The sequence below is a fragment of the Artemia franciscana genome, chromosome 18 (assembly GCF_032884065.1).
Source record: "Artemia franciscana chromosome 18, ASM3288406v1, whole genome shotgun sequence".
Taxonomy (NCBI): domain Eukaryota; kingdom Metazoa; phylum Arthropoda; class Branchiopoda; order Anostraca; family Artemiidae; genus Artemia; species Artemia franciscana.
The window spans coordinates 32,532,642-32,556,004 of record NC_088880.1 but is presented as its reverse complement, the minus strand read 5'-3'; the positions used below and the strand labels follow the sequence as shown (position 1 = coordinate 32,556,004).

The 23,363-nt window shown below is 34.5% G+C and overlaps 1 protein-coding gene across 1 annotated transcript in view; it reads right to left on the bottom strand.

The window, feature by feature from the left end:
• The window catches only part of LOC136038883 (agrin-like), a 209,988-nt gene that overhangs the window by 50,238 nt on the left and 136,387 nt on the right, over positions 1 to 23,363 (bottom strand). Inside the window, exons 6-7 of the mRNA XM_065722350.1 lie at positions 16,629 to 16,834; positions 10,506 to 10,730 (exon numbers count right to left, since the gene is read on the bottom strand). Coding sequence (XP_065578422.1) covers positions 10,506 to 10,730; positions 16,629 to 16,834 — 431 coding nt within the window. The remainder of the gene's footprint in view (positions 1 to 10,505; positions 10,731 to 16,628; positions 16,835 to 23,363) is intronic.

The window sequence follows — 23,363 nt, the reverse complement described above, 5'->3', positions numbered from 1 at the left end:
TCATTCCCTGAGTCGCCATCGTCATTTATATATCCCCCTGTGCACCCCGGCGTCCCCTTTGTAGTTATGTCCCTGTGTCCCGGTCGTCATTTATATTCCCTGTGTCCCGGTCGTCATTCGTGTCCCGGTGTCCCAGTCTCTGATTTCTCTTTGAGTGTCCCGGGCGTCATTTATATTCCTTGTGTCCCGGTGTCCCGCTCGTCATTTATATCCCCCTGTGCCCCCGGCGTCCCCGTTGTAGTTGTGTCATTTATATTCCCTGTGTCCCGGTCGTCATCCCGGTATACATTCGTTTTTGAATTGGTATATGATGAAATAAATTTTTAATTTTTTCCCTTTTTTTCCTTTTAGTTTTTTTTTATTGGTTTTGACCTTTTTTTAGGTTTTTTAGTTTTTTTCTTTTTTCTTTTTAGTTTTTTTTGAAGTTTTTATCTTTTTAGTTTTTTATTTTTATTTATATTTTTTTAGTTTTCTTTTTCTCCTTTATTTTTCAGTTTTTTTCCTTTTTTTAGTTTTTTTTTCTTTTTAGTTCTTTTAGTTTTTACCTTTTTTAGTTTCTTTTAGTTTTTTAGATGACAATTTTTTTAGTTTTATTCCTTTTTTCTTTTCAGTTTTTTATTGGTTTTTACCTTTTTTTAGCTTTTTTATTTTTTTTCGTTTTTTCTTTTTACTTTTTTTTTAGTTTTTATCTTTTTTATTTTTTTTTTATTTTTATTCTTAATTTTTTTTATTAGTTTTTAGTTTTTTTGTAGTTTTTGCCTTTTTTAGTTTTTTCAGTTTTTTTTTTAGTTTTTAGATTTTTACCTTTTTTAGCCTAACCAGGATTTGAACCTGGGACCTTCATTCTCCGTTCTGACACCCTCTCTCACCGAGTTACTACTCCAGCATGTTCATTTTGGTGTTTTAAATGGTATATTATTAACCAAATTAATGTGTTTTACAATATACTAAGCATCGTCATAACAAAAATGACGACAACTAATTTCATGACGTCAGTCAATACAGAAATTAAGTTCTGAAATTAAGTCATGAAATTAGTTGCCGTCATTTTTGCTTTGACGGTGACGTCATTCAAGTTATATAAGACATATGTTCACGTAGAAATCTATTAACGTTTAAGTTTACAATGACTGATGAAGATGCTCAAAGAGTCTATGCCAAAAAACTTGCTGCTGATAGAGAAAGTCAGAAAAGAAAGCGTGCCGAGGAACTATCAGCAGCAAGTTTTTTGGCATAGACTCTTTGAGCATCTTCATCAGTCATTGTAAACTTAAACATTAATAGATTTCTACGTGAACATATGTCTTATATAACTTGAATGACGTCACCGTCGAAGCAAAAATGACGACAACTAATTTCATGACGTCAGCCGACACATAAACATGACGTCACCTGACAACTAATTTCATGACGTCAGCCGACACAGAAACATGACGTCACCTGATCCACAGATCCACAGACAGACAACTTATTTTTATATATATAGACTAGCTGTTGGGGTGGCGCTTCGCGCCACCCCAACACCTAGTTAGTGGGGCGCTTCGCGCCCCCCAAGCCCCCCCGCGCGCGTAAGTCGTTACGCGCCATATTAGTTACGCGCCATATTCGTTACGCGCCATTGTAGTTGTGTCCCTGTGTCCCACCTGTGAATATAGATAGATTTATATATGTGTTTCAAACTACGTAAAAATTGCGAATATACAACATTCTTGGCTTTCCCATTGTCTGTCCATATACAAAGCCGTATGTACTAATAATGACGTCATATGCAAACGCTCTTTTTACAAACAAACAAACATGCATACACACAACTCGTTTTTATATAGATAGATAGATAGATAGATACAATACAAATTAACTACGTAAAACTTGTGAATATACAACAGTCTTCGCTGTCCCATTGTCTGTGCGTATAAATAGATTGTCAGGTTTACCGACCCTCAAAGATGCAACATACAATTGTACATTGGTAAAGCAATCGGTATTAAGATCTATACCGCATTTTTCTAGTGATTGCCCTTGAGCTTTGTTGATGGTGGTTGCAAATGCTAATCGAATTGGGAATTGCAATCTTTTAAATTGAAAAAGCAGATCCGTTGGAATCATGGGAATGCGAGGAATAAGAACAGCCTCACCCTCATAAGGCCTTGTCAAGATTGTGGCATCTATTAGGTTTTCCATTGTTTTTTTTTTTACGGCAAGTCGCGTGCCATTGCAAAGCTTTGGTGGGTTGATATTTCTTAAAAGTATTATTGGTACGCCTATTTTTAGTTGTAGCAGGTGTGGTGGACACCCTGAAGGATCTATGGAATTTAAAAATTCAGATGGATAATTAACCGCTTCATTTGGTTCCGAAATACAAATTAACTGCGTAAAACTTGCGAATATACAACATTCTTCGCTGTCCAATTCTCGCTGCATATAAATAGATTGTCAGGTTTACCGACCCTCGAACATGCAACGTACAATTGTCCATGGGAAAAACAATCAGTATTAAGATCAATACCACATTTTTCTAATGATCAATTTAATATTAAAGTGATAGCCGTCGGCTCCATCCCAAAAAATGATAGGATATTGTAGGGCATCGTAGCATCGATGAGTTTCAGCAATTCTTAACAACTGAGCGTTTCGCTTATGTAGAATAATATCTCGAGGTAAAATCTGATCACCGACCATAACGATTGCCACTTCGTCGATAGTCGGAGCATTGTATCTACGCACATGTTGGCCAGGAGGCGTTTTGTCAGCGGAAATAACAATTTTATGAGTATCAGTAGGCATCAAATCGATGGCTGTTTTGAACAGACGCACTAAATTATTATTTTCGTGGAAAAGATGTTGCAATTGGGAAACGATTGTCCTTTCAACGTTGGGAGAAATTTCGCAACGTGCATTCAATTCAGAATTTCTATCACTGATGAAGTACAATTGTAAAAATTTATGATTCTCGCCTGAGAATGGTAGAAGGGACCCTGCTTTATGATAAATTTGCCCTTTTACTTTGAAAGTAGACATAAATTGATCTGGATTTTCGATTTGGGCTCCAAACGACGTCATTTGGAAACATGAGTTGTATTGTCTGATTTTTGACAAAAAACGCTTAGATTCTGACGTAGTTCCAGTAAGGAAAGTCTTCAATGGCTCTGGTGGTGCAGCCAATAGAGGAAGTTTAACTTTTCCTGAGGCGCAACACATTCCCATTGTTTCACCATTGAATTTCAAGGCCTTGCAATAGGGACAAATTTTAGACATTGTCCCGATTTGAACACATCTACTCAAGCTATAATCATCGACTGGGTTGTACCTGAATGCCAGGCGATAACTTTCAGATTGCTCTGATTCCTCGGCACGCTTTCTTTTCTTACTTTCTCTATCAGCAGCAAGCCTGTTTCCCTGCTGGTCTTTTGATTCCTCGGCACGCCTTCTTTTTTCACTTTCTCTTTTAGCAGCAAGTCTGCTTCTGCGTTGCTCTGGTAGTTCCTCGGCATGCTTTCTGTTCTTTCTTTCTCTATCAGCAGCAAGCCTGTTTCCCTGCTGGTCTTTTGATTCCTCGGCACGCCTTCTTTTTTCACTTTCTCTTTTAGCAGCAAGTGTGCTTCTGCGTTGCTCTGGTAGTTCCTCGGCATGCTTTCTGTTCTTTCTTTCTCTATCAGCCTCAAGCCTGTTTCCCTGCTGGTCTTTTGATTCCTCGGCACGCCTTCTTTTTTCACTTTCTCTTTTAGCAGCAAGTCTGCTTCTGCGTTGCTCTGGTAGTTCCTCGGCATGCTTTCTGTTCTTTCTTTCTCTATCAGCCTCAAGCCTGTTTCCCTGCTGGTCTTTTGATTCCTCGGCACGCCTTCTTTTTTCACTTTCTCTTTTAGCAGCAAGTCTGCTTTCGCGTTGCTCTGGTAGTTCCTCGGCACGCTTTCTTTTCTGACTTTCTCTATCAGCAGCAAGTTTTTTGGCATAGACTCTTTGAGCATCTTCATCAGTCATTGTAAACTTAAAAATTAATAGAATTCTACGCGAACATATGTCTTATATAACTTGAATGACGTCACCTTCAAAGCAAAAATGATGGCAACTAATTTCATGACGTCAGCCGAAACATGACGTCACCTGATCCACAGATCCACAGATCCACAGACAACTTATTTTTATATATATAGATTAAAAATTGTATTTTAATTTTTTAAATATTGTGAAGCTTTTAGGGCAGTTGGCTTTCACAATTTTGTCAGTGTTGCCACTTCATGGTGTAAAACTAAATAGGCAAGATTAATTAGTCAAATTTGACTTCATCTGTGAAAGTCAAACCTCAGCAATCTGTTGATTCTCAAAGACAATTACACCTTCAAAGGAACACCTTCTCAGGCTGTTTGTTTTTAGCTGTTTTTTAGCCACATGTTTTTAACTTAATTTCTGCTGATCAGTCAGCCATGTTTCTTTTTTTTCGGAATCGGTGCCCACTAACAGCAAGAACTGTATATCTGCTCATGAAAATCTTTTTCATCAAAAACTAAAATCCTAATTTCGCAACTTTTTTAGTAGTTCCTACATAACCAATTATAACAATCAGATGCCATTTATATTGTTCTAGGTATTTTAAATAAAAAAGAAAGGAAGTGGAGTAGCCTCCATATTTAGCGGCTTTTGTAGCAACTGAAATTTATCAAGAATTATCCAAATTAGAGCTTAGCTAATGAATACAGCTTCAGCTATGTTGGGTTGTCACTTCTTGGAAAATGTCAAATCCTTCAGTTGGTTCACTTTGATACTGAATTCTACAATTATCAGGTTAAGTACTATTTTGTTTTCGGTCTGCCTGTTTTTGTAGTTATATTTAGCTACTTCCCAGTAGCCTTCTAAGAAATTGTGTTGTAATATAGCTTACGAATATTTATGAGGATATAAAGAAAAAATAAAAATAACTTTTCATAGAACTTAAAAAATTAACGGTCATTTTAATGGCTTTCATCGCGTTGTACTGATACCTTGCTAAGCATCTATAGAGTAGAGAATCTATGTCATTCAAAGTGCAAGAAAGTCGGAAGATAAACTATGACTTTAAAATACATTCTAGTTTTGTTTCTTATAGCACTGGAGATAAAATTAGGCCTACTGCAACAAATATAATATAGCACAAATTGTAGATATGGAAGTTTGGCTGAGACTACCACCAATTTCTTCCTTTTTTAGGGGGGGGGGGAGAAGTTTGAATTTGGCCCCAATAAATTAGTCTAAATAAAGGCAAGTATGACAAAAATTATGACGGTGTTTTATTAATCGTAAAGTAAGCAGACACTTTCTCTTCCAAAACCTAAAACTCTCCACATATTTAAAGTATCCTTTTTTAAATTAATTTGCCAAACTCCGAACCAAATTAGAATGGTATCAGAAAACGTCTCCTGACCGTAGACAAATTTTTGAATCAGTATATTGACAACCGATGAGATTCTGTTCTCGTGACAAATTGCACAGCACAGTTTATGACAATCTGGCCATACTTCAGAATACCATCAAATCTACCCGTGAAAGCTGTGCTGGTTTTTGATTTACTATTAATCAGTAAGAAGCAACCCTACACAAATTCAAAGTAACGTTTGTGTAACAACCTTTCCAAAAACAGGCAAATTTTGGTAGCAATGAATTAGTACTAAAAATATACATAAGAATTGAAAGAAATTGGCATCGCTCCCTCCCTTTATTAATGGTTGATATGGAACTTTAGTCAAAGGCATCTTGTAGTGTTTTGTTTACACCAAGTTTTACACCAGTTTACATCGTACAAATGTTTACACCAGGCTAAAACGTTTTTTTTTTTACAAATCCCAGGGCAAATAGCAAATTCAAAAGGAGATATACGTCCTTACTCGCAAAGAAGTAAAAAATATCAAACGGTTATTTTATATGGTGACATGAAAACAGAAAAAAAAATCAAGCAAAGAAATTAAGATAAATAAACAAACGAAAAACTTAGAAAAATCACAAATCTTTGTCAAAAAACAAAAATTGGGCTATCAACCTAATTAAAAGTTATCCAGAGGGCTAGCATTCTTAAAACAGTGGAAACAGTGTCTGGGGAATTTCACTCCCCTTTTTATTATAACGACAATGCAACATTTCTGAGATCTCTTCTCCAGCTATATCCTTGTCGTTTTAGTTAGGTTATAGGGAGAAATTATTTCTTTGGAGAAATTGTTCTTATTGGAGAGAAAACTAAAATATTAATTTATCATCAATAATATTGTTTAAAAATTTATGATGATATTATAGGGTATAATTACATCTAAAACGAATAGTTAAATCAGAGGCTTACTACCACCAATACTACTGCTACAATCAATAACACGGCACAGCATTAATCTACCCAAGCCCGAAACACCGGTGAGCATTCACCCTTTATCCTACCCGGCACAATGCTTCCGTTTTAGCCACTTCCAAAGAGATCCCCAAAGATCGTAAGTATTTTTCTTGTGGTCTCATGCAAGCCAAACACTTGGCTCGGAGTCTCTCTTTACCATTTTGTAAAGTCTATAGTATAACTATTCTAAATATACAGAATTTTTTCAATTTTTATACCAAACTTACCGATGCAACACCCTTCCTTAGATTTTAGAGAAACCAGTATAATATTTCAAATAATACATTTGTCATAAGACAATGTCTTATACCCGTTTACTAAATTATTATTTAGTTGTTTTTATCTTTTTCCACCAAGAGGCCATGTCCAAACGGTTCTTTATAATCAATGCTATGAATAGCGTGGAACCAAATTGTTCGTAAAGAGTCACATTAGACAGTATATGACCGAACATTATTTCAAAGAATATCCTGAAATAAAGGCCCTTAAGGAATTTCTAGCATATTCCTTTTTCTTTTTTAAATTTACATCCTTCTGGGCTGTATTTGACTAGACTCACCCTTATGGCCTCAAAAACCATAAATTGCATACTTACATAGATAGTTTTTTGTTCTCTCAAACGATCCTTAATTTAAGTTGAACATAGGCCAGTGAGAACGCCTGTGCTGCTTTTAGAATAAATGCTGCTAAAACTAATAACTGCTAAATATGAGATTGTAGTAACATGGGTTTTAGCACATATTGGAATTAGGGGAATGAGCGGGCAGATAAGCTGTGCAAAATGAGGTGGTGGGTATGGGGAGAATTTAGTATGCCAATATTAGGTGAAAGATTTTTTATGTTATTATGAAAATTCATTAAAAGAGAAAGAAAAAGAAGATTTCTCCGAAGGTATCAGAATCAGGTCCTTGAATTGTTTGATTGTGGTATCCCATCTCTTGATATATACCACCCAGTCAGCCATGTGATTACATAAGAAAAAAACTAGTTTTTTTAACTGAAAGTAAAGAGCGACATTAAAACTTAAAACGAACAGAAATTACTCCGTATATGAAATAGATTGTTCCCTCCGCAATCCCTCGCTCTTTACGCTAAAGCTTTTAATTGTTTTAAAAAGCAGAATTGTGGCAAAGAGTCAAACTTTAGCGTAAAGAGCGAGGGATTGCGGAGGGAACAATCTATTTCATATACGGAGTAATTTCTGTTCGTTTTAAGTTTTAATGTCGCTCCTTACTTTCAGTTAAAAAAACTAGTTTTTTTTATGTAATTTCTGAACGTTTTTGAATTAATGCATGTTTGATTTTGACTCTCCACACGTAAACTATTCAAATGAAATTTGCATATTAATTCCTTTTTTTGGCTAAAAGGCTTTCTCTTAGTTTTGATCTTACGATTTTGAGAAATATGGGATGGGGAAGGAGGCCTAGTTGCCATGCAATTTTTCGGTTACAGAAAAAGGCAACTATTAATTTTAATTTTAACGATTTTTTTTTATTAGCAAAAAATATACGTAACTTTAGAATTAACTTACGTAACAAACTTTTATATTCTTTAATTATTATTATGTATATGAGGGGGTTTGTACCCTCGTTAATACCTCGTTCTTTACACTAAATCGTAAGTTTTGTCCCAATTCTTTAAGAATTACCCCTGAATCAGAAAGGCCGTAGAATAAATAGATGAAATTACTAAAAATACTTAAACATAAAGAGCGAGGTATTTATCTCCTCCTAAATACCTCGCTCTTTACGCTAAAGTATTTTTAGAACCCCTCATATGCGTAATAATCTCTGTTCGTTTTAAGTTTCAATGCTGCTTCTTCCTTTCATTTGAAAAAACGTTTTCATGTTTATTTTTCATTGTTTTCTTATAGTAATGCTAGAGAATCCTGCGCCCTTTTCATTGAATTTCTGTTCCCCAATGACAGATCCCTCCAAGGAAAGATCCTCCAAAATAGACTCCTCTCCTCAGCCCCACCCCCAAACAAAATAAAATCCCCCTGAAAACGTCTGTACACTTCCCAATAACCATTACTATATGTAAACACTGGTCAAAGTTTGTAACTTGCAGCCCCTCCCCCAGGGATTGTGGGGGAGTAAGTCATCCCCAAAGACATAGTTATTATGATTTTCGACTATGTTGAACAAAATGGCTATCTCAAAATTTTGATCCGTTGACTTTGGGAAAAAATGAGCGTGGGAGGGGGCCTAGATGCCCTCCAATTTTTTTGGTCACTTAAAAAGGGCACTAGAACTTTTCATTTCCGTTAGAATGAGCCTTCTTGCGACATTCTAGGACCACTTGGTCGATACGATGACCCCTGGGGAAAAGAAAAAAAAAACAAAAAAAAAACAAATAAACACGCACCCGTGATTTGTCTTCTGGCAAAAAATACAAAATTCCACATTTTTGCAGATAGGAGCTTGAAACTTCTACAGTAGGTTTCTCTGATACGCTGAATCTTATGGTGTCATTTTCGCTAAGATCCTACGACTTTTAGGGGGTGTTTCCCCCTATTTTCCTAAATAGGGCAAATTTTCTCAGGCTCGTAACTTTTGATGGGTAAGACTAAACTTGATGAAACTTATATATTTAAAATCAGCATTAAAATGCGATTCTTTTGATGTAGCTATTGATATCAAAATTCAATTTTTTGGAGTTTTGGTTACTATTGAGCCGGGTCGCTCCTTACTACAGTTCGTTACCACGAACTGTTTGATTATCAGTATATTCAGGCTTAGAACAGACTATGCTCGAATTAAAAGTGTTTTATTTAGAGTCTTCAAAGTCTTCAAGACCTATTGACCCATTTGTTTTCAAGACCCATTTTAACCATAGTGACTAAGGCCAGACGGCAATTTTAATTGTTTGACTCTTGCTCATCAAAGAGCGATAGCCAGACGGCTTAACACGGAAGAGGAACAGCTTCCATCTTTAAAGGCTCTGATAGAATCGCGGAGACGTACACGGTGAGGAGTCCACGCAGGAGTGTAACAGATACCAAAACCTCTAGTTAAAAATCCTCCCTTGTCAAAACTTAGCTGAACAGAGTTTAGAATTTTTGTTGTGTTTTTAACAATGCAATATCTTCTTAAAGTGTACTTATTACTTGAGATTTTTTCTCTAAGTCTAGATAAAAGCGATGGAATAAATTTTTTGTGATATTTCCACGTAAGATAAATACTGTTCGTTCTGACATGTATTTTATTCTTCTCTTTTTACCTTATCTACGCCATTATAAACTGAAACTCAAATTAACATACAAAGTAGGTTGATACCGTCAGAGACTAAACTTATTCTTTTGTTATTCTAACTTTGGGATACTCCCCCTTCATATACACAATCAATCCTTTTTGGAAATTTTCCATATTTACACCAGTAGCAATGGGGAAAGCGTTGTGCCTTGTATGAATAAAATTCGGTGATCGATCTCTGTCAATAAAAATAAATGTCTAATGCTTCTTCTAAATAAACATAAGATTCAGTCAATGGTAAACTCCGTCGGTTAAATACTGATCTCCTACCGTGTATCAACAGACCCCCCCCTGAAAAGAAATGTAATTTCTTGACGAAATTGACGTCCAGCTTTAACAATATTTGGCTGGTCAAAAAAAATTGAAGGGTTGGAGCGAATATTGTAACAGCTAAAACAAGATGAAATAATTCTTAAAATTGAAGACTGTTCCCCTGCCAGGAAACTAACAAATAATTCATACATACTGGCTGCTGTCCAAGGACACTGGCAATGCCTATAAAAGGATGAAGTTCGACCTTAAATTTCTGTATAAGATAAAAGGGTCTCTATCTATTTGCTGATTTTACATTAAATAAGTTCTAGACAATTACCACAGGATAGTTCATGAATGCACTGAAAAATATTTGTTTTCATCTATGTTGGTATATTTGTGCTTTAAACAAACGACATGGTTCGCTGGCACCAATCGGTTCAGTAGGACTGATACCCAAACTTTGGGTGTTTAAATCGAACTACCTAACATTTTTGGACGTGTTCTGGGTTCGCACATTCAAACAACTCAAAATCTTAAAAATATTGAAAAGTGTGCTTGATCTTGAAGAATCGTACCGTTTTTATACCTCAGTCTGTTAGCTTTATCAGATCTAGACTAAATTTCATTTAAAAAAGGAACATTTTTCTTACCTTAGATGACCTGGTAATCCTCCAATGTAAACATCTAGCCCTAAGTCAAGGGATCTTAGTTTCCCAGAAGTTCTGCCAGCAGCCTCGTCGTTGTTATCAGTTCGAATGATTGCATCTTGGCGATACCTCCGAGCTGATATACTGTGCCATTGGTCAGAATTTAACGAGCCAAGAGACGTTAGTGTCACGGGACCGTTTCCGAGGTCAAATAAAAACTCGGCGTGCCTGGAAAAAGATGTTATTAGCTGTCACTTGAAATTAAAGAAAAAACAAGATTGTCTGGAAGATACCATCTTTTCGTTTCAATTACAGTGCTTGACAGCTGTGGATACAGGGTTTTTGTACAATAGCGTAGTATTTGATAACAACTATGAAGAACGATCAGCTTGAAACATTTCAATGTAACATAATGTAAAATCAAAAATCAACTTCTATAGTATTTTCGTTAGGGGTATTAAATTCACTTCTTTTTCTGTTTGGTGAGCCTTTGCCAGCCCCTCCCCCCTTTTTCTCCACCCCTCACTTATTAAGTAAAAAACTTATAATGCTTAACTGAAGACATTTATGAAGGTTTTAAAGGAGTTTAAGGGTAATTAATTCACCGATTAACTGTAAAGCAGTGAACCAAAAACGCTATTGTTTACTGTTAATTAACAAATTACGGTTATTAACTTACTGTTATTAACACTTACTGTTATTAACAACTTATTGTTATTAACAATTACTGTTAATTAACAAATAAATAGATAGTATTTTCGGTAGGGGTGTTAAAATCTCTTCTTTTTCTGTTTGGCGAGCCTTTGCCAGCCTCTCCCCCCTTTTTCTCAACCCCTCACTTATTAAGTAAAAAACTTGTAATGCTTAACTGAAATCATTTATGAAGGTTTTAAAGGGAGTTCAAGCGTAATTAATTCGCCGATTAATTGTAAAGAAGTAAACCAAAAACGCTATTGTTTACAGTTATTGTTTTTGTTTACAATATTATTGTTTACAGAAATTGTGTATCAATATGAAATTCCATTCTCAATGCATTCTAAGAAATACTTTTTTCCTATTTCATTTATCTTTGTGTTTGAGCCTCGAGCCTATTAATCTTGAGCCTCTGAGCCTCTCTTTGAGCCTATTTCTTTTGACCTTTTTTTGGCTCTTGAATTCATTGTGACAAAAATTATGGTTAATTCTTTTGTCAAAGGAAGCAAACTTCCCGTGTTTTTTTTGTGTGTGTATGGAGTCTTTTTTGTTCTATTATTTTCATTCACTTTTCTGTATTTATTAATTAGTTTTGCACGTTATTTTTTTTGCCTTTGTTAAGCATGTTGGTGTAAACTGTTTTAACTATATAAGATTAAATAAAAAGACAAGTTTTTTTAACTGAAAGTTAGGAGAGGCACTAAAATTTAAAACGAACAGAAATTATTCCGTATATGAAAGGGCAGTCCCCTCCTCAACGTCCTGATCCTTACGCTAAAGTTTTTTTTATTGTTTTAAAAAGTAGAGTTGTAAGAAAGAGTCAAACTTTTGCGTAAAGAGCGGAGGGTTGATTAGGGGATAAGCCCTTTCATATACGGAATAGTTTCTGTTTTTAAATTTTAATGTCGCTCCTTACTTTCAGTTAAACAAAAATTACTTTTTTTTATTTAACTCCTGAACGTTTTCGAATTAATTCAGTTTTGATTTTGCCTCACCGTACATGAATAATTAAAACAAAACTTTCATACAAATTTTACTTTTTTGGCTAAATGGATTACTCAGAGTTTTGATCAGATTATTTTGAGAAGAAGGGTGGGGGAGGGGCCTAGTTGCCCTCTAATATTTTGGTTAATTAAAAGTACCCTAGAACTTTCAATTTTACTTAAAAACGTTTTATTAGTAAAAAATACACGTAACTTCCGAATTAACTTAAGCAGTGAACTTCTATGTTCGTATATTTTTATTATGTATATGAGGGTTTTCGCCCCCTCATCAATACCTTGCTCTTTACACTGAAGTTCAAATTTTGTTCCAATTCTTTAAGAATCACTCCTAAATAACAAATGTTGTTTAATAAGAATCAATGGTTCTTTTGAAATCATTAAAAATACTTTAGCGGAAAGAGTGAGATATTGATGAGGGAACGAACCCCCTCACATACATAATAATTTCTCTTAGTTTCAAGTTTTAACACTGCTCCTACTTTCAGTTGAAGGAACTATTTTTTAACTTAAATTCTCATTGTTTTTTTTAAATAATGCTGGAAAATCAAGTAACCCCTTTATGGATATTCTCTTCCCCCGTAATAACTTCCTCCAGGAAAATATCCTTCCATATAACCCCTCTCATCCTCCCCCCAGAAAAAATCCTCCTGAAAATGTCTGTATACTTCCCAATAACTATTACTATATGTAAATAATGGCAAAGTTCATAACTTGCAGCCCTTCCCCCGGAGACTCTGGAAGATTAAGTCATCCTCAAAAGCATAGTTATTATATTTTTCGATTATGCTGAACAAAATAGCTATTTCAAAAAAAAGGGTTCGGTGACTTTGGGAAAAGGTCAAAGCCCTCTCATGACATTCTGGGACCACTGGGTCAATATGATCATCCCAGGAGAAAAGAAAAAACACATCCGTGATGTTTCTTCTGGCCAAAATTAAAAAATTCCATATTTTTTTCTTCAGATTTTTTTTTTTAGCTTGAAACCTCTACAGTAGGGTATACTGATACGCTGAATCTGACAGTGTGGTTTTCATTAAGATTCCATAACTTTTAGGGGATGTTTCCCCATTTTTTTCAAAATCAGACAAATATTCTCAGGCTCTTAACTTCTTATGGGTAAGACTAAACTTGATGAGACTTTTATATTTAAAATCTGCATAAAAATCTATTTTTTAAAAATATACCTATTAATGTCAAAATTCTGTTTTTTTAAAGTTTCGGTTACTGTTGAGGCGGGTCGCTCCTTACAGCAGTTTACTAAGAACTGTTTGATAAGAATAAAATTATATAAGAAATCAACATCACGAGCCCAGATGGTTAGAATTTGCATTTCAGAGTCAAAAGCAAGAATAAAACACAACAGGAAAGGCAAAGAACAGCGACAACAGCAAAACAAAGCAGCTCAAGAAATTAAAGAGAACGTTAAAAAACTTACAACAAAAACGTAAAATGATTCAAAACAGAAATTCTTTAGAAACTGGCCAAAGAATACATTAACATGTAAATGCACCGAATGAACAGCCGTTCGTTGAATAGATTAGGTCAAGGTATCATCTAATAAAACTAATAAAAAAAATAGACAGCCTAAAAGAGATTCAGAAAAGAGAGAGAAAGAGAGATAAAACTTAAGAACCAATAGATCTAGTAATAGTTTCAAAATAGTTTCAAACATATATAAAAGTAAATAAATCACATAAAAGGGGGAAAACAAAGGAACTCGTAGACATAACAAAAAAGAGGGCAAGGAACTGGCAAGTAATGTGTAAAAATGCCAAAGGGTTACTTGTTTACATGTTAACCAACAGACCTTGTGATAACAGAGGTCTCAACGCACAACTATCTGCCACAACCACACGCAGTCATATTTTAGTCAGTTTAGTTACTTAGCTGTACATTTGTGCAAACTTTCAGTTCAGTCAGTGAGTCAGTTGCAGTCCAGTTGAGTCACTTTTATGCTTGCTTTGAACAACTCACTAGTTCACTAATGCACTAAGTTAGTGTTAATTTATTAAATTGATTTATAAGATTCACTAATTAAAACCAAATGTACTATGTCTTCCTGTTTTAAAGTGTTTAATTCACTGATTGACCTCTTACAATAAGGAGTTATATTTAATTTCGACAGAATTATTTGCTGTTTATGTCTTGTGGAACTTGTCTACTGCTTCCGATTCCATTAGGCACAACAAAACAAAGAACCGAAACAAAAAAATAATTTATCCTTTGGGACTATCTTAGGTCTATTCATTTTCCAACTATTCTCCAGGATTTTTCTGTTAGTTTTTTCATACTTATTAAGTTTCTAGGGCAGTATAAAATTTTTATCTGCGCTGTCTTGTCTATTGATTGACATATTAAAAGTCAGTTAATCCTGTTGATTCCGATTGAGTATTCAGTCAACTGACTGTTAGTCAATGACTCTGAATCAACTTAGTCAGTTCACCTTCAACAGAAAGCTACATTTTATTGAGCTATTTGGTGCCATGTATTTTTAGCTGATTTTGTTTTTACCAAATTCCCACCCTCTTTCTTTAACTTTACACCTACTATTACAAAAAATTTAAATTTAAATTAAAATTTAAATATTAAAAATTTAAATAAAAAATACTATTACAAATGAATATCTTTTTCCTGAAAATTGAATTCCCAATATTCCCTAAGTTTCTAAAGATTTATCTACCTGCGAATGTTTCTACTTAACCAGTTCAAACAATCAGACTGGAATTTCATTGTCCTTGGTACTTTTTGAACTTTCTTCTATATCAATGATTTTAATCAAACCACGTTAATTTTATTTATGCGGGTTCGATGGCTACCAATGGTTATCATGAAATTGCGTGATGAATATTCTAAGAAGCAGATAAAACCTAATATTTCAAATATGGAGAAAATTTAAAGTAAGACAATGTCTGTTTCTAAATTATTTGAGACATTAGGCTTTTGTGAAACTTGGGCAAAACGACCGCAAAAACGAAAGCTCCAATTTTAATAAAAATTGTACATTGAAAATAAGAAAAGAATTTATTCCTTATATCATTGCTGTTTTTTCTAGAAAAAAGTATTCTTGATTAATGTCCTAGATAACTCGTGAATGTTTAAAGCTATGAATATTTAGCATGCACAGTAGGCTACATACAAAAAAGATGATAAGGTTTTCAATAATAGACGTTGATTACGCAAAACAAACTCATTTGGCTAAAGTTCCCTGCTTAACATCATTAAAAAAAAAAAAAAAAAATCAAATTTTGAAAATTTCGGAATAGTTTCTGTCTTGAAATAAGGAATAATGTAACTGAGATGAAAAAAAATATCACAAAAATAAACCAAATAATTTATAGCACAGAAAAATAGTATCGGACAGTAGCCTCTCTTTTTCTGTTTGTCTTGACTAGAATTGACTTTTCTTGACCTTGTCCAGACAGAAATTATCTTTGTTTGATGCTGGAGAATAATGAGCCTAGAATTAGTTATACAAAAGGGTGCTTAATCCAGTTTTAAAGGGGGGATCTATATTCCCTCCATAAATATGGAATAAAATGGTTGCTTTACGAGATTACACATAAAAACGATGAAATAAAAGTAAAGGTCCGTTTTCCACCCAGAAAAATAAAGAGAATAATCTCTCTTTTGCCCTTTTCCATTGATCATAGAAAAATTAATCAGCGGCACTTGTTCATGATTTTTCTAGGAGGGGCGCGGGGGGGGGGTATTTCAAAACCTAGGATGAGACAAATTCGTCTTTTTCTAAGAATTACAATACCAAAAGTGTAATATTCAATGAAAGTATCCCCAGAAAAGGTGTTTTTTAAGATCTGTGTAAGAGAGAATATCCCTCACCCCAATTAAAACCACGTATATCAACGAATTACCTAAATAGCTTTTCAATTATTGTCATTAACAAGAAAGTCTGTCGCATTAGTAAACCTGAATCTTTAGTCAACTCGGTTTCAAAAAGGTAGGCTATAACCTATTTTTTCGCTTTGATTGCAGACTAAATAAAAAAAAAAGTTTTCTTTTAACGGAAAGTAAGGAGCGACATTAAAACTTAAAACGAACAGAAATTACTTCGTATAAGAAAGGGGGTGCTTCTTAATCAACGCCCCGCTCTTTACGCTAAAGTTTTACTCTTTCTCTTAACTCTACTTTTTAAAACAGTAAAAAACTTTAGCGTAAAGAGGAAGCATTTGGAAGGAGGAGCCAAGGTTTTCTCCCTTTTTATGCATCCACTGGTTATAACATTTTGTTTATTTTATTCCCTTTTTTTCTCATACTGGGTAAAACAACGAATTCGAGAAAGAATGTCCGACTGTTTCCAGTCCACTAAAAGCACACAATAAATTATGTTTAAGCCAGTCCTCAAAGATCTTCCAAATTGCCAAACAATCCAAAAGAATGGGTCCTAATTTTAAAAGGCTTTATCTTTGCATACCTGTTTCTGATTTTTAGAAGAATGAAGTCGCCTTGTAAATCTTCCCTTTGAGTTCCAAATAGGATATAAGCTTCCTTTTCAGGGCTTGGGGTGCAAACTTCCACGTCAATACTGCTCCTCTCATGGAATGTAAAGGGATTTATAACTGTCAGCTGATATTTTCCATTGAACTGATATCTCGCCTCAATATTTGACATCTTCTCAGTCTGGAATAAGTTCAAAGTTGGAAATAAATCTTTTTTCTCCAGAGGGAAAAGCTTCATTACAGACGGGATTAAGCGAGGCTAAATTGTTTTCATTTTTAAGGGAGTATTTCTAAACACAAGGGATTGGAGTTCAACTTTTTGTTGCTTTAGAAGCTAGTCTTTTGATTGACATATGAATCTCGAATTAAATCCTCGAATTTTGAAAACTCGAGCCAAAAGTTTGACATTTGGATTAAGGGTTGGTTACTTAAAGAATTGGCTATAAGCCAAGTACTAGATTGATATTATTGTTCTAGCACTTAAAACAATGGTTAGAAAAAAAAATAAAGCTCCCAAAAGTTCATTTCCTATAGACAAATTTGGGCTATTCAATTTTGTTATTGTACGTGTCGATTTTTGGGTGAAGGACTAAAAGGGCTGCAAAATATAAAATTACCCATTTGTCAAAATAACCAAAGTGGTGAATGCTTGATCCTAGATGTCAGATTAGCTGGAAAATTCAGAAATAATTTCCTGGGACAAGAACAACATGCCCTTTGTTGGGAGATAAGTGGTTGGATATAAGGGCTCGGAAATGGATTGGAAATTTGGTGTTCCTGATTAATTGTATTACAAGCAAGCTCTTGGGATCTTTTACAATGCCAAGATTCCTAATGTTTTTAATAGTATACTCCGAAAACACCACGTATAGCGTACCTCAATAAATCCGAGAAGCATTGGCATCTGATTCTTCAAATTATTTACAGGAGTGGCTTAAGGTGTCGAATGAAAACTTTATGGCAGTATTTGAAATTGGATAGTGGCTCGTAGGGATTTTGAATTTTTACTTTGGGAGTACTTGCTTACTTTTACTTCTTTAACGTTGCAAGCCCTTGGGTTATCGTAGCATTTGAGATTTGGTGACATGTTTAACTTCAAAAGCGCTTCTCCACCTGATGGCTCAACATTAGACAACCATTCTCTGTCCCTGTGTCTACTATATTTCCTGAACCCTCCAAGTGGCTCCAGATCAGACTTGATGGAACTAAACATGTTGAATAGCCGAATTTTATTTTGACCAAAGACTTGCTTCCATTGTGAAAGCAACAGGTAATATTTCAGGCATTGCTTTGATATTGTGTTGTCAGGTTGTCGCAGTACGTAGCCAAACCGCGTGAGGCGTCTGTATCTTATGACGTTTGGTATGGGAACCCAGTTTTTAGCTTTACTGTGAATGGTATTGCTGCTGACTCGCACAGACCACATTAACTTTAGTATATACCGAAGGTATTTATGACAGAAGTCATCCAGATTCTCGGCATTTGGATCATTTCTGACAGCTGTACAGTAGTACCGACACAATTTCATCAAAAACAAAGAGAGGGAAAAAATTTCAAGATGGAGGAAATAAACGAGACTAAGGCAAGTAGAAGGAAAAGACAAACTAAAACGACGCGGATACTTTGCCTATAAGACAAGGTGTCTTTAAAATTAAAAACAAAGATAAAATTTAAAATAATCTAAAGCCTAAAATTAAATAAAATTAATACCAACAAATACACAGTATATGCTACCGTGATTGAGTGCCACAGAGGCTAAATAGAGTTAATTCAATGAGAACACTGAAATTTAGTCACTTCACTGTTCTCATTGAAATAACTTCACTTTGCTTCTGTGGTGATCCATCAAAGTAGCATCAGTTGTATATTATTTGTTTTTTTTTCATGGTTTTAGATTTATCTAATTTTAGGTTAATGAATATTTTATATTTTATCTTCGTTTTGTTGTTGAAGACGCCTTATTTTATACAGGGAAAATATGCGCGTCGTTTTACTTTGTCTTTTCCTTCTACTGGCCATGGTCCCGTTTGTTTCCTTCATCGTAATTTTTTCCCCTTTATATTGTCGTTGCAGGCCAGTTTGACCTTAGATATTTACATTTCACTCAGTATTCGTAATTTTTTCTTCAATGCAACTAGTTGCTTATTCCATGAGGGTTTTCTAAGACGAAGAAAAACAGCCTAGACAAAAGTGATTTGGGCTAGGATTTGCTCCTTGGCGCAGCCATTGGGGTCCTTCATAGAACCTGGGTATTTAAAAGAGTTTACATTTTTGATAGGGTTTTCATCAGAGACAGACGGTTTATTAATATAAAGAAACAAAACAAAAACAAATAAATGGTCCGAAGCAGAGCTTGTTTGGGAGAAGAGCAGAGCATTGAGTAGGAAATATGCGTCTCTAATGCCACTTGTCCTTGTCGTTTTGGTTTCCTGCTGACTTATATGAAGGTTGATAGATTTGCTTTTACTAGATAATTCGTCAATCATGGATTAAGTCTTCTTCTTTGATAGAGCCGCGAGTACACAAATACTTTGGGCATACTCTGGGTATGTTACTGAAAGGGAAAGGCTTATCGTAACTGAATGATACCGTTCAATTGCCTTTGATGTTCAGTTTATTATGAAATTAAACAGGATCAAAATTAATTGATTAAACAACACATTTTTCTTGTCCCCACGCTCAATACCCATGAGTGAGGACAGATTGTTTAGATAAGCCATCTTTAATCTTAGTGGTCCATGTGGTATCGCACATCAGCGTGTCAAAATTGGTAATGAAGACAATGAACACCTGGCTTGTCTCTTGTAGAAGCTTAAATTTGTGTTCTATCATCTGTGCTAAGCAGAGCAGCGGAGCAGCCAATTCCTGTGCTAAGCTAAGCAGAGCTTGTGCTAAGCAAAGCACGGTCGGAGCAGCCAATTCCAGACTCGAAGCCTTCCTAATAGGTCTAGATCTCTAATCACGGATGTTGTGGAGGCTGTTTAGCAATATAGTGGCGAAGATCTCTGCAATTGCATCAGCTAGGCTGATTTCACTGTAACTCCTGCATTCTACCTTGCCTGCTGTTTTAAATACTTTTGTTTATCCAATTAGATAAATATAGCTAGGCCAAGATTTCCTGACTTTCCCAAAGGGGCATTTTGGAAACGACACATGCACCAGAATAAAACAAAATTAACGCTATGTAAACCTTATTTTTCAGTTTATTTACACTATCTTGGGAATGGCTTAAGAAATCGAGTTGAGACTTCAAGAAAACTTTGGAGGCGAGGAGGTCTAAGCGAGTATATTTTTTTGTTTAGAGCGTTTGTAGGTAAATCGGAATACAAAAAAAAAACATTCAAATGTTCAAGAAAGCATTTATAAAATATCTTGGGAACAGCGCTTGGAGGGTGGATTTGAAAATTTCAGGCACTGATTGAGTAGGGTAAGTGGGAAAGTTCGGCAAGCGAAATTTGAATTTAGCTTAGAGGGAGAAGAAAACTTTAACTGATTTTGTCTCCGATTAAAAGGCACTATTTGCTTACAGATTTTCAGAGTGGCACATATTCAGCATCTTGGGAAAAAATAGGGGAGTGAATTGAATCTTATAGGGAATGTTCAGGGGGAGGCAAGTTGATGCTGAATTTTAACCCGAGGAAAGGGTAGAGGTAAATCAAAAAGAAACTACATGTGTCCCTGTGATCGAAATAGAATATTAGTAATCCCTCAGAAATGGAAAGCAACGGCTAAATCGACCTAGTAGAAACTTTGAGGGGGGGTCAAGTAGACTTTAAGTTTTGAGCTTGGGATTAAGGGAAACTTATCAAGGAAAATGAGCTTTTGAAAAAAAAATGAAGGTAAATGTTTACTTTAGTTCCAAGTGCTCTAAAGTGCGTGCTACTGCATATAGCAAGATTCTGATGATCGCATATTGTTTCTTTATCATTATTAGAGAAGCATATCTATTTCTTAGGTTTCTAAAATTCCCTCTATCGAGACTAAAATGCGTAAAGTGGGCTTGCTTACAGATAACATTACTTATAGAGCAAAGCGTATTAGTCCTTGAGCTCCGCGGGCAGCGGGGCGACGTCTGTATTCTATATTTATTCAACACAGAGTGATAAAACTAAAAAAAAATCCTCAAGCAAGGCTTATTAAATAAATGTAGAATACAGACCTCACCCCGCTGCCTACGGGGTTCATGGACTAATACGCTTCGCTCTATAGGTAATGTTACCAGAAAGCAAGCCCACTTTATGCATTTTTATTTTGCCCCTTGGAGGAGGAGGGTCAACCAGAAATGGATGCACTTCTCTAATAATGACAAGGAAACAATATGTGATTGTCAGAATCTTGCTAGCTGCAGTAATACGTACTTTAGAGCACTTAGAATGAAAGTAAACATTTACCTATTCGACAATTTGATTCTTAGTGCAAAACATTTGATTTTTCTTCCGCTAATCTGCATTATAATTTCAGAATTCAAACAAAGCTAAATAAAAGTTTCAATACCAAGAGTACCCCAGGCAGGAAACTAATCAGGTTGCATTGATTTTCCATTTCCTACTTTAATTTTATTTTTAAACAACAAAATACAATTCTTTATAATAAAATTGGTCAAAACATATCCGTTTAAACAAAATGGCAGCTAAAAAACAGAATTAATACAATAAGATCGTCGTAATAAAGTCGTTGACCACTTTATTTAAGGTTGTAACAGGGCGGGGTCAAGGATTCGGCCATGTAGAACGCCAAAGTTTTATGCAGATTTTAATCCATTTGAACAATATTGCCCTTTCCCAGTTATCTGGACTTCTGTAATTTAACTATGTTCCTATATATTATATTACTAATTATATTCCTAATATAAATAATTATATTAGAAAATAATTTTTATTATATACCTGTATCTTATTTTTCAATAAGAAAACAAAGGCGTTTAAAACTGAGAAGAAATTAATCTGAAAAGATTAAATAGAGTAGTTTTTCAAACAAAAAAAGAAATATATTAAATTAAAGAGGAAGCGCAACGCAGTCTTTTGGTAATTAAAAACTAAAATGAACGGAAGTTGCCAAAAATATAGTTTTCAGTAAAGCGCCAATGACGCAGCAGGGCTTAGACTTTTATAGTGAAAGAAGGAGGCTAAACCCAAACTCTTCTTCTTAGAAATTTTTGTTCTTTTCAAGATTGATTTGCATATCCAATTTAAGTTTCATTCTTTTAAGATTTATTTAACCATTTATATTAGTGCCTATGGTATGTTTGTTTACTATGATTATTTATTTAATTTCTGTTCGTTTCGGGTTTTATTCATGCTTCAATACTAAATATTTTGTTCGTTTCAAGATTAATTTGCGTATTCAAATTAAGCTTTAATCGTTATAAGATTCATTTATTCATGCATATTAGTACCTGTTGTACTGTTCGTTTTGTGCTTCATTTATCCTTTATTAGTAATTTTTGGTCATTTCAAGTTTGAGTTATTGTAGGTTTCTATTTCTTCTGATCATAAGTTTAATATGGCTTTTACTTTTCTTTACAAAAACCTTTTCTGGAAAGTTTTGTTTTTAAACAATACTTTGAAGCATTTGCGGTTTGAGGTCTGAGAGGGTAAAAATCCCCTTCATATTGTTTAGTTTATGATTTAGTTCGTATAGTTAAACTTTGTTTTAAAAAAACTGTAAATGAGATTTTACTCTAGAAACATTGCCGTGCGAAAGCTAAATTCGGATTTAAAGTCTCGGGGTTTCAGGGATCGGCAATCACTCATTAAATTTAAAGTACCTTGGATAGGATATTAAAATCAAGCTAAAATTAAATTAAAAAAGATTATTTTCAATGAAAGCGAAGAGTGAAATTCAAAAGATCCGCGAGTGAATTGGGCTGTCCATACCTCAACTCCCGGCCTTTTACATAAAAAGACTGAATTTTAGTCATATTCCTTCACGAACGACTGCCAAAATACAGGGTCTATTGATTCTGAATAATAAATGTATTTAAAGCACTCCGAAAACTTCAGCTTAAAGAGCAGGGAGCCTCTAGCTAAAGACGGGGTGAATTGAGGAGGAAGTAACCACCCTTATTTACGAAATGCTCTCTGTCCGTTTTTGGTTTTAATGTCGCTATTTTATTTGAAAAATACAGAGCTATTTTTTTTTAATTTAATTGAAAATTAGAACGGTAATTTTTTTTAATTTAAATTGTATGTAATGTCTTCAACCGAATAGAGTAAGGAAATCATATTTTGGTACAATATTTGAATAATTGAAAAGATGGAAATGATCACCCATTTTTTATATTGAGAATCTACGAAATTCATGCGAGATAATATTTTTACTTCATAATTTTACTCCATAATCTTTGCCTCGGATCAATTGACACAGCTGCTAAAAGGGTTCACTCTGAAGCGACTGCGGGAAACTTCGTCATTTAAAATGAATAGCTGTTCTAAGAGAGCATACTTTCTAAATTAAAACACGCCTTCCACTTATTTAAAGTCTGGATTATTAATACAAAGAAAATTTGCTCTGATTTACAAATAATTTTTTCTTCCTTTAATTCAGAAAGGATTTCAATTCAACCTAAATACTTTACTGCAGGTTACTTAATCAAATGTTGTCAAATAATATCTGGCTATGACTTTTTGCTGTAAAGAGGAAAGCCTTTTTTTTTTAGAAAATTGCTTAATCTTTGTGTTGATAAGGAGGAAAAAAATATTGAGGATTAC